The 12,230-nt window shown below is 36.9% G+C and overlaps 1 protein-coding gene across 5 annotated transcripts; it reads left to right on the top strand.

The window, feature by feature from the left end:
* The first annotated feature begins 3,189 nt into the window (after nucleotides 1-3,189).
* Nucleotides 3,190-12,095, top strand: LOC7469233 (uncharacterized). Of its 5 annotated transcripts, XM_024601490.2 has the most exons (10): nucleotides 3,191-3,460; nucleotides 3,804-6,075; nucleotides 6,281-6,727; nucleotides 6,833-6,907; nucleotides 7,101-8,294; nucleotides 8,376-8,909; nucleotides 9,194-10,030; nucleotides 10,272-10,349; nucleotides 10,430-11,470; nucleotides 11,592-12,095. In XM_024601490.2, the coding sequence occupies exons 1-10, from the start codon at nucleotides 3,332-3,334 to the stop codon at nucleotides 11,885-11,887; spliced, it is 6,903 nt and encodes a 2,300-aa protein (XP_024457258.1). In that variant the 5' UTR covers nucleotides 3,191-3,331; the 3' UTR covers nucleotides 11,888-12,095. The 5 variants fall into 5 exon arrangements, with proteins under 5 accessions (XP_024457257.1, XP_024457255.1, XP_024457254.1 ...); XM_024601489.2 differs by having other exon boundaries at nucleotides 3,190-3,460; nucleotides 6,281-6,691; nucleotides 7,101-8,909; XM_024601487.2 differs by having other exon boundaries at nucleotides 3,190-3,460; nucleotides 7,101-8,909; nucleotides 9,200-10,030.
* The last annotated feature ends 135 nt before the right edge of the window (nucleotides 12,096-12,230 follow it).

Here is a 12,230-nt window from a genome sequence, read left to right as displayed (position 1 = left end):
AGATAGTTTAACTCAAGATTTTTTTTAAGATGATATTTGTTTTTTAACATTAAGATAACAATATGTTGAATTGACCTGGATCAACTCGGGTTAACAAATTAAATCTATGATCCAAGTTATAAGATTATAATAACATCATAGAAAATAAATTAAAACAAATTATAAAGTTTGATTTTTTAAAAATAAAAATGTTATATGATGAAATTTTAAAAAACTATATTTAAAAAAAACAAAAATTTATATGTTAACTACTCAATTTGTCCTATAAAACACCAGTCATCTCTATTCTCGTAAATACCCATAAATAAGTTATTAATCTTAAATCATAAATACTTTGAACTACATTACTAGCCTGCGCTACATTGCATATCAGATTTATATTTTTTTAATATAAAAAATATATAGATTTTGCTAAAACAATTTTAGTAAAAAAAAAAAAAATATGCAAGAATTGATTCAACGTAACTCAATCGTCTTAGCGGGTTCAAAGGCAACTCGGGTGATCATTGAATACAGTTTGACTCAAATATAAATATTTAATATGAGATTTTTTCATTAAACATTGAGACAACAACATATTCGAGTCATCTCAAGTTAACTTGCTTGTCTGCATACCAAGTAATGAGATCATGATAATCCCATACAAAATAAATCAAAACAAATTATAAAGTTTGATTTCCAATAAATTCAATATTGAGGGATAAAACTAAAAAATCAATTAAAAAAAGAACCCAGTAAAATAACCCAAGTCAGTCAAGGTTAACTCACCAAACCCATGACTTAGGTTATGAGACGTGGATAATCTCATAGAAAGCGGACCGAAACAAATCACAAAACCAAATTCTCAGTCAATCCAATATTAAATGATGAAATTAAAAAAAAAATCAATTAAAAAAATCAAATCAATCTGTCAAACTTGTAATTTGAGTCATGGGTATGAGATAACCTTATAAGAAGTAAATTGAAAAAATTAAGAAGTTCAATTTTAAATAAATCTAATGGTGAAGGTCATTTAAAAAAAACATAAATTAAAAAAAAAACCTATAAAAAGAGAAAAAAATTATTTTAATAAATAGTATAATGTGAGATGAAGTACAGTAAAACCCTCCTCTTCTAATTTTTTATTAACTAATAAATAGTATTCCGTGTGGAAACAGTGTTACTGCTAGTACTTTCTAATTTTGTTCCTTTTTTTTTGTATTTTTATGGTTATGTTTAGTATTTTTTTATTACTGTTTTGTCTAATATATATGAATCTGAAAAGCAAATTTTAATTAAAAAAATATTAAAAAAATAATTTTAGAATGAATATATTAAAGAAATAATAATAATGAACTTGAGAAAATTATCTAAAAAAACTTATAATAAAATTTTTAAAAATAGATATTTCCGCATTTAAAAAATTATATATATTAGATTCATATATAATTATTCAAAAACCTATTGGTGATATTAAATTCAAAGAAGTTGATATTATTTAAAAATAATATTATAATTGGATAATCATTTAAGTATTATTTAAAAAGAATTCAATTATAAAATGCTAAACCAAAAATAATAACGAGATAAAAAAATAATGGTTTAGATGTGCATGGGCTGGACATACTTGCCTAGCTTACATTAAAACTTAGGCCTGCATACATGTGTTTTTTTTAAAGGGCAAATGACAGGCTGTCAATCCTATTTTTTTTTTTTTTAAATTTGGTGGACGAAGCGTCTCCCCTTACGCAAACCACGTGTTATTTGTCTATTATCTTTTCTGATCATATGAATATTAGGTCTAAGTTTTTGAAAAAAGAAACCCCAAATTACAACTATTTTCTCACCAAAAAATTATGAGAAAAGTCTCATAAATCTTTATAACCTGTTTATAACAATACAACACCTTTTAATCAATTTAAAAATTTAAAATTAAACTAAATAAAAAAAATTTCAAACTCCCAAATACCAGATTCAATTGAAAATAAATATATTTAAACCTGTTTGTTTTTTAGTTTCAAAAGTGTTTTTTTAAAAAATTAATTTATTTTTTATTTTTTTCTTTAATTCAAATTAATATTTTTTGGTGTTTTCAAATCATTTTAATGTGCTGATATAAAAAATAATTTTTAAAATTAAAAAATATTATTTTAATACATTTCCGAGTGAAAAATATTTTAAAAAACAATCACAACCACACTCCTAAACATACCATAGTTTTGAAACCCGGCCAGGTGGGTCGACCAGGGACTGGAACCGGGTCGGGTTGAAGAAAAAATAGAAGAAAAAAACCCGGTGTGACCCGGTAAGACCCGGTTGCAACCTGTTGACTTTTGCTTTTTTTTTTTGTTTACTAAAACAATATTGTTTTGATTTAAAAAAAACAAAAAACAACAAACAATTTGATAATCAGGTCAAAACCTATGACTCGGTTAAAATCTAGAATCCAAACCTTGAATGAACCGGATATTAAAACTATGAATAATTCTGGTGAGGCATTAGACAAAAGCTACCACTACAATGCAAAACAAACACGCTAAGAATTAAAGAGACTCTTACACGTGGCTCTAGCAAAAGCGTCTTATCCATCGTACAGAAATTTCAGACGAGACGCGTTTATGCAATATCAGCAAAAAAAAAAAAATCAAACCCTCTGTACCTTCCATTTAAATTTGATCTCAATTACTGTTTCGCCCTCTAGGCTTGTCACACGGAAGCGAGTTCTTATCATTATTCAGTAGGGGTGAAAAAAAAACCGGAAAACCGATTAAACCGAGAAAACTGGAAAAAAAATAACCAAAAAAACCGAACCGAACTGAAACCGAAAAAAACCAAGCCAAACCGGAAAAACGAGCCAAAACCAAAAAAACCGAGCCAAACCGGAAAAAACCGAGCCAAACAAAAAAAAACAGGAAAAAACCGAGCCAAAACCGGAAAAACCGAGCCAAACCGATTTGAACCGGTTTTTACCCTAAAAAAACCGAACCGAACCGAAACCGGTCGGTTTGACCCGGTTTCGGTTCGGTTTCGGTTTTTTTTTTTAAAAATTCGGTTTGATTAATTTTTTTGATAAAAACCGAACCGAACCGAAAATGATCACCCCTATTATTTAGAATCGCGAGTGGGGGCAGTTGTTGGAAAATAAACCGGTTTCAAAGAGCGGGAGAAATGAAAAACCAGCCGTTTTGAATTTTTTTTAAACACTCTCCCTCACACACAACTTAAAAAAAAAGAAAAAAGCATTTCGTTTGGCATCGTCACACTGATAAGAAAGGAATAAAAGGAAAGTTGGTAAGTGTATGATGAGTGAGTGATAAGTGTATGGCGAGTGAGTGATTTCCGAAGTAGAAAAATGGAAGAAGGAGAAATGATTTTTCATGGCATGAAGAGAAAACAACTGCAAGCGCTTTGTAAAAAGCATGGAATTCTTGCCAATAAATCCAATGCCGAAATGGCTCATTTGTTGACTTTGACTCTCAAGGTGTGTTTTCTATTACAGATAGCTTATTCTTTTTCCGTTTTGTTGATCAGAGGCTTAGATGGTTTCTGTCTGTTAATTTCTTTATCTTTTTTTTTGTTGTTGTTTGAAACTGGAATCTCCAATGGATCTAATGAGTTTTGTTGCTTATTATGCAAACTCAATAAGAATTTGAATTAATTGTGGAAGTAATTGATTACTGTTAATTTATTGTGTGTATTTTACAATTATTAGGGTTTAAACATTGAAATAATTAGATTCCCCCCCCCTCCTTTTTTGGGTTATTTTTTTATGGATTTCCCTGTAGCTAAAATACTCTATTTTTTATTTTTTGAATTATAAACAGGCAAATGAAAATCCCATAACGCAAGGTTATGGTGAAGTACCAAACGAGAGTGATTCCACGAATGTGCCTAAAAAATCAAAGAATGTTAAATTCAGCCCTGATGTTGAAGTACGTGAATACGAGCCTTCGGTGTATAAAGGAAGGAAGAGGAGCTTGGTTGATTCAGGGAAAGTTAATGGTTCTCTCCCTAGAGCTAGGAATAGAGTGCAGAGAACAGTTGAAAGACATGTAGATAAGGTTGTTTTGCCGGTTGTTGGGAAAAAGAGAGGAAGAGGAGGAGAGAAGAAAGGGAGTGTTGGAGTGGAAAATGTTGATTTTAGTGATAAGCCACAACCTCCTGCAATTACGAAGGATGGAGGTGCTCAACTCGTGAAGGGTGGAGATAATTTGAGTAGGAGGCAATTGAAAAGTAGAGAGGTGGTGATTGAAAAGAATGTGGAAGGGGGTGAGGGAGATTTGGTTGTTTCGAGGAAGAATTCGAAACGGGGAGTTTCTAGAAAGAGAGGGAATAGCGAGGGGAGTGCTTTGTTGGATGAAGTTTCTCTAGAGAATGTAAGTGCAAACGACGATGCTAAACCTGCAAATGTCCCGTCGAGACCAAGAAGAAGTGTTAGGAAGAATGTAAGCACTTCATTATTGAGTGTAGAGTTGGGAAAAAGTGGAATTGTTGGCAGGACTACTCGATCACGGGCGAGGGTAGAGAATACTTCTGTAGCTGATAATAAAGCTCAAACCTTCGAGGTTCATGATGAATGTGAAAAGGTTCTCCAGACTGAAGAACCTTTGAAGGGTATCGGTAGTTATGCTTTGGGAAGAAAATCTTTTGTGCCTCAGAAGGGGGTGGCAGTAGAAATTCTAATTGATGAAGGTGTTGAATCAGGGAAGGGTAACAGGCGTTCAAGAAGAAATGCTAGGAACAAGGAAGGTACTTCATTATCGAGTGGAGATTTCAGCAAAACTGAAATTGTTGGCAGGACTACTCGGTCACACTCTAAGTTGGAGGAAAATACTTCTTCCCTTACTGCAAATAAATCTGAAACCATTGAGCGTCAGGGTAAATGTGAAAAGGTTGTTCAAGATGAAGAATTGTTGAGGGATTTGGGTAGATATACTTTGAGACGTAAATCTATGGTGCCTCCGAAGGGAGTAGAGGTAGTAACCTTGCCTGAAGAAGGTCTTGAATCTGTAAAGGATATCAGGCGATCAAAAAGAAACATGGTAAAGGATACAGATTCCAAATCTATTATGCAAGTTGCTATTAGTAAGAGGGCAAAGTTTGGAGCTCAGGTTGCAGGGAATGCTTGTGCAGTTGAAAGTGCAGTTGAGGTTACCAAGGTTAACAAGGAGCAGAACAGGGCTGTTCAGCTTGGGGAATCTTTGAAGGCTCAAGGTAGAAATGCTTCAAGACAGAAACATGTTACAGCTCAAAAGGGCAAGGTGGAAAGTGAAGGGCCAGAGGTAAAAAGGGAAACCAGGAAGCAACCAAGGAATCCATATTTGAAGGCAGTTAACGAGGTTGAAGCTTCTGTACAGTCTAGAGGTGGGATTGAAAAGGCTGCGGTACCCATTGGCCATCTGAGGAGGTCCAGACGCAACACTGTTGTGTCAAGCTCTACTTTTGCCACCGATGAATTAGGAACTGTTGAAGCTGTTGGTAAGGTTGGGCAACTGAAACGAAAGCGTAACCCAATGATGGAGAAAGATGCTTCTGCTGTTGTGGGTGAATGTTTAGTTGGTAAACCTTCAAGACAATCCACAAAACGTGCCTCTAAAAGTGACTTGGTTGGATATACCTTCCTGGACAAAACTGTTGAAAAGAAGGAACAGAGTATATCTGCACTTCCAACTATGGTAGAGGAAGCTATATTTACTGAAGAAATGCGAAATCAGGACACTGGATTGATCTTGCCAGAAGCGACAGGGGACAAATATAATTTCAGTTCGAACCGCTGGGAGGAAGTTTTTAAAACTTCTGACAAGAAGGGGTCTCAGAGTAAAACAAGTGAATTGAGAAGAACCAGTTTCTTCGAAGTCTCTGCATTATGCTCTGACATTCAGGAGGGCATATATAGAAAAACAATTTTGCAGGAAACTTCGTCTCCAACATCAATATCACTAACGCCAGTATCTGCTTGTGCAAACCAAGAAACGCTAAAGAATGCAAGTCAGCCTGCAGTCCTTAACGAGGAGGCTAATATTGTCGTAGGTGACATGGAGAAACTTGACGTGGATGATCCATCATGCAGATCTACAGATGACGGTGCAGATTCTGGTAATGATAATTTAGATGAACTCAGACTGGTATCACTTCAAACTAATGCTTCCGATGTGTTTTCTCTGACTAATGGTTTCTCATCTGCAAATCAATCAAAATTTTCAGGCAATTAAGTCGTTTAGAATGAGGACATGCTATTTTCTTTTCAGTATTTAATTACCATGTTCTAAATATTATGTTGATAAACCTTCCAATTTCTCAGGGTTGGAGAAAGGACTTGAAAGAAAAGAACTGGGAGAAGACTTACGCTTAGAAAGTCGCGATGTCAATGATTGTTCAACTGAAGTTGATAGAACATTTGCTCTGGAGGATGGTATCTGTGATCTAGAAAATACTGGACAGAACATTACAGCAAATAACAATGAGTATGAAGAGGCACCTTGTGAGGATAGAGCATCACCAGCTGCTGGTGAAGAGATGGTCAGTTTGAGCACTGGAATAAACTTACAGGAGAATGGTGATGTCCTTACCGAAGCTGCTGAAGAGAAACAAAATCTTATTTCAGAGGGAAACTCTGGCGATGTTTCTCAGGTTTCTAGAGGAACACGCATACATGAACTTTTAGATGGAGAAGGAACCTGTCTGAGTGTCCCAGAACAAGGCACCGATGAAGGTGAAAATTGTTCTGCAGCCACTGTACCTTCACAATGTAAACCAAATCTTGCAATTTATTGATTTCTTCCTCCTGACAGCATTTTGCCTTTTCTATTGCCATCTGGAATTCATTTTAATTCAATCCTTTTTCTGTCAGCAGCCACTGGTATTGGCAAGCAAAGATTGTCCTTTTCTTCAGGTGATGCCTCTGTGGGCAGGAACATACTACATCAAGGTGATTTTTCTTTGAGAGGTCATTTGAGGAATATGCTCTGATATCTGCGTTAGCTATTACTTTTCTGTCTAACGAAAAATTACACTGAAAATCTACAACTGAAAATCTACAAATATTAACAGTCATGTCACTGAAAGTAGTAATGCTTATTTTAACAAACCTGAAAACTTCCTTTCAATTGTTAATGTTTTAGATGAGAAATCAACAACAAAGAGTAATTCAAGTTGTAAGGATGGAAAGCATGTTCTGGAGGAAAAGGAAGCTGCTTCAGATGCTTTGCCACAATTTTCTCTGAAGGAATTGCAAGATAAAAAGGAGGATAATATTGCAATAACAAGAGAAACTGAAGTCACCTTGCACAGTGACAGTGACATAGTATCAACTGGAGTGAATGCTTCACCGATGCTTTCTGAGGAGCTCAGTTGTTACAATGAGATGATTGCAAAAATAAACTGCAGCATTGATGCTACCGTTGATGCGCCTATTAGCAAGTTCCATGAAACTGTTATGGATATGAACGGTGGCCGAGGCATGGATGAAGAGTCGGATGTTGAACAATGTGAAACTAAGGGAGAAGAATCAGGATGCGCTGTAGTAACTGAGCACGGTGATGACAGTGGTTGCCAGAAGGTGTCTGCAAAGGTAAATGCCAACGCTGATTCCTGTTTAGTTCATTTGGGTTCTGAAGGAACGGAAGGTTTTGAAGGGAAAACATTTGATATGATGATGGGCCGTTCTAGTGACTTCCGTGTATCAAGTAAAGAGATGGTCAATGGTACAAATATGGCTAGAGAACAGTGCGCTCACGTTGTCAGGAAGGAAACTGCAAATGATGCTCTCTTAGCTGAGCTTTGTGATTACAGCAGCGGCGAGGAGGTGGCTGCCAATCTGAATGGCAATGCTGATACAAGTCTGACTCCAGCCATTTATAAAGAAATTGAAATTTCAGGGCGAAAGAATGTTGGATCGTGCGAAAACACTTCTAAGAGCACAAAAGGAAATAATATGTGGACAGACCACGAAACCTTACCTGTAGGTAGTGATTCCAATGCTGGCACTTTTGCACAAGGTATGGATGAGCACTTAGATGAAGAGAAAACTGCAGAAATGAGTGGTGGTGATCTCTGTGATCATATCAGTAGAGATGGTGAAGCAGCTGACAAAAAACCACTAATGGTAACAACCGAAAGATTGGACATGTCAGACACACAAAATGAAGGAACTCCACAACGAAATAGTCCTTCACGGCCCAGTGATCTTTGTGATCGTATCGGTGGAGCTGGTGAAGCAGTTGACAAAGAATCATTAATGGTGACAGCTGAAAGATTGGACATGTCGAACACAGAAGATGAAGGAACCGCACAATCAAGTGGTCCTGTGGGGCTTGGTAAGCAGTTTTCAGATTATGGTGAGTTTTTGAAAATTAATGATGCTGATCGCAGTGCTTTCACTGACATTGCATTTGCAGATTGTGAGGGTATTGGTGAAACATCAAATGTAGTTATGAGCACCGAGCTTGAACCCGGAGTTGAGGCTGGTAAATTTGATAATCTCAAAGAGGGGAATGCTTTAGAGCTAGAAAGAAGTACTTCCATTGCTTCAGAAAACCATATCTCTATGGATGTCATTGAAAAGGTGGAGGATGATTCCAAGTTGAAGCATAGCAACATTGATGATGAGAAGAAGTACAGCATTTTTGCTCTCCAACATGTTACTTCGAAGGGCATTGCGGAGCACTCAGTTGAGGAACTTCTTCATGAGAATAAAGATGATTGTAATGTTGTATCAAAGGATGCCAGCAAGAACATTGAAGCAGATGAAGCTGGGTCGGTGGCCATTGGTGGAAAGATTTGTTTTGAGAAAATTGACGACAGCAACAACTGGACTGAAGGAACGCCGATTTCTTTAAAACAAAAATTATTTGCCGAGTCATCTTCTGGAACATGCGGAATGGGTTCATTTACTGATGCTGTCTCAGTGCTGCATGTTTTATTATCTCAAAGTGAGTATCTGAAGCCTGAAAGTGTTAATTAATACCAAAACCTTATCTGATAAAATCCTTCCTGTTAAAGATTGAATATTTGAAAATGACAGACACGAGATCTTAGTATCTTTCGGTTTGTAGTGTGGCAAGTCGGAGTTAATTTTTGTCGTGTTAGTTTCAACAAGTATGCTTTTTTGACACTAAGGGCTATCTATTAAGGATTTATCGTCCAGTGCTAAATGAATGTTATTTTCTGGCTAAGAGCATAATTTCTCATATTTAATGATCTGTATATCCTGTAGCAACAGACCATATACCCCCACAGCTTCTCACTGGATCTGATGCATCTGCCTCGTTCACCAACTGGGAATTGAATTTGATTCAAGGGAAGACAGAACAAGATCAAGTTGAATCTGACGAGGAAGCCTTGAAAGACAATTTGATAAGCAACGATTCTGAGCATACTACAAAGGTGAACAAAAATGTTGAAGAAATCTCGTTCACCAACTGGGAAGCGAATTTGATCCAAGAGAATGGAGAACAAGAACAAGTTGAAGAATCTGACGGGGAAGCCTTGAAAGACAGTTTGATAAACAACGATGCTGAGCATACAGTATGGGAGAACAAAAATGTTGAAGAAATCCTGTTCACCAACCGAGAAGTGAATTTGATCTTAGGGAATGGAGAACAACATCAAGTTGAAGAATCTGATGGAGTAGCCTTGAAAGACAATTCAATAATCAACGATCCTTTAGATGAGCATGGAGCAGAGACAAGCATAAGCAACAATACTTTCGATGATGCTCCTCAAGACTTAAAAATAGACAGTATCTCCTATCCTGAAATTCAAAACACCTGTGAAACAGGATTGGGTGCAATAGACAAAGTTAGCTCAGTAACCCCTTCAAAGATGGGCATCTTAGAGGAAGTGGGTATTGGAGGGACTTTGCAACCAGTTATTCCAGTTGAGGCATCACCTGAAACGGCTAAATGTACGCTACAAAAAACATCTTTAAGCTGCAGCAAACTAGAACAGAACGTGTCTTCAGAACAACTAGTATTTGATGATACCTATTGCAGCTTACCTGAAATCACTTCAGTTTGTTTTGTTGTACAGAAAAATGGTCCCGTGTCTTGTGGTGAGTGTTTACCACGCTACAAATCTGATATCTTAATGTGTTTAGTTGCACCAAATGCCTTTCGATAGGCAAGAAATCCGATACGGGATCCAATCTTGGATTGTGATTATTTTTTCTCTACCATTTTTTTATAAAATCAGCTTCACACACCTACAAATAGGCAGTCCAGTTTGCTTTGCAGTGTCTAAGGAAACGTGAAGATAACCTTTTGCCTTTTCTTTTTTACATTGTTGTGGAACAGAAGGCAGGTTTGTACCACAATTATATTGTCAAGATATGAGCAATTATGGAGGAGAAGAAACAACTTGCAATAACAGAGGTATGGTTGTTAATTATGTTCTCGTTTAACTTAGTATCCATATGTACAGAGCACCTTGATTTATCATGATTGTTTTGTAGGAAGCAATCCCACAGAGCAGGGTGAATTCCACAGAGAGGACTATGAGGTTTTAATAGCACAAAATGTCGGATCTGAGGAAGTTACAGAAGCTTTAAATGATGCTACAGACGATACCAGCTTAGAAACTAATCGAAGTGATCCTCGGGAAGTTGCACTAGAGCAAGCCAATGAGCACCCAGATGAAGTAAATGAATCAGCTCTCATGATTGGCCTTGATTGTCCACCTCAAAATCAGCAGTCATGTCAGAGAGAGAGAGAAAGCCACGCCATAGAGACTGAGGCAGCACATTGCTTGCATAAGCTTGATGTTGGTGTTTTCTCCAAGGAGATCGTAGACTTTGGAAATGGCATTGTGACTTCTCCATTCAAATGCCAGAGAGATGTTGATTCCCCTGCTGGTTCTTCATTCAGTGCATCTCAACATCATATAACAGAAAATGATGCCTGGGAGCTGAATTTATTTTTTGGAGAGAACGAACAAGATGAGAATCAAACATCAGATACACGGTTCTTGCTCACCAATTTGAAAAACGAGGATGCTGGGAAGGTGGAAGAAAATATAGTTGTTACTGAACAAGCCACTGTTCAAGTTGCTGAGGAGCAACAAGGTGAACTAGGGCAAGTAATGGATGAGAAAATTGAAGAGGGAAAACACACATTCTTCACTATTTTAGACGAGCTCAACTTTGAAGATTCCGAAGGTTCAAAGAAGCAAGATTGTGTTCCCCTCGAGGTTGATAGCATTCAAGAGTGTATTAACTGTGAGAATCATGAAAACAAGTCTGTGAATACCGAGCATTCTTATGATTCCGCGGAAAAAGAAATCTGGATAGATGTTGCTGAGGTGAATGCTTGTCATGATGCTGTTTCATCAGAGCAAAGGGTGGAATGCGATCCAATCTACCTGAAACAACATAATAATGAAAACCTCAGTGGCGAAGATGTTGGAGTAACAAAGGACTTGAGTGTGGATGTGTCGTCCAAACCAGATGCACCCATTTGGGATCAATCTCCGGAAATCACCAATTCAGCTATTAGTGGTATGAATAAAAACAAGAGCTTGTGGTTGTCTTTTCTCTGTTTGCACGATGTTCTAGACCTGATCTCACAAGACATTGACCAAGCACACAGAACTAAGATGCTGTGTGAATTGTCTTGCAGAAATTGCTGTTGGCGATGACCAGACGCGTCAAATGAAGTTGCCATCACCTCAAAAGACAACTTCATGTGCAGAAGACGAAGAAAGCCATAGCTCGGATGCGAAACAGTTGAACACTTCAATGGTTAAAGGGAAGATCAATAAAACTGGTTTTGTTCAAGCTACTCCCCGGAAGATGGTTACTTATACCGGCATGAAAGAAAACCTGGCAAGTATCAAGAGGGAGCAACGTGGTAATATGACAGCTCCGAACGCATTATCAAAGAGGCGGGCTCTGGGGAATCTCAGAAACAATTAGATTTTAGTGGCCCCTTCTGGTTTTTGGTTGGTTATTTTTAGTTATTGCTTTCAGATATGAGCATATCTCATGCATCTTTTACCGGAATATGGAAACTCTGTTTTGGTTGCGCAGAATTTAGATTTATTCGTGTAATCTATGTCTGATCACCGATTTCTTGAGCAACGAAATACTTATTAATATATTTCCCGAGTTTGTGTTTCTTTTCTTTGGACTTGCCTGATTGATCTGTTCATGCAGCCATAATTTCACTGTATCCATAACACCATACTGTTTTGTCATGTTATCGCATGCTGGCTGATGAAGTGGAACTACAAATATGTACAGCTATGTGATTTTTTGC

The sequence above is a fragment of the Populus trichocarpa genome, chromosome 5 (assembly GCF_000002775.5).
Source record: "Populus trichocarpa isolate Nisqually-1 chromosome 5, P.trichocarpa_v4.1, whole genome shotgun sequence".
Lineage (NCBI taxonomy): Eukaryota > Viridiplantae > Streptophyta > Magnoliopsida > Malpighiales > Salicaceae > Populus > Populus trichocarpa.
Note: the sequence above shows the minus strand (reverse complement) of the source record. Positions and strands in the feature narration are given on the sequence as shown.

Excerpts from the sequence above, each read along its gene's own strand:
- LOC7469233 (XM_024601485.2), top strand. The coding sequence starts at position 3,332 with ATGGAAGAAGGAGAAATGATTTTTCATGGCATGAAGAGAAAACAACTG. Across the intron at positions 6,908-7,100 it reads CAGGAACATACTACATCAAG|ATGAGAAATCAACAACAAAG; the intron begins GTGATTTTTCTT and ends TTAATGTTTTAG. Across the intron at positions 10,031-10,271 it reads AAATGGTCCCGTGTCTTGTG|AAGGCAGGTTTGTACCACAA; the intron begins GTGAGTGTTTAC and ends GTTGTGGAACAG.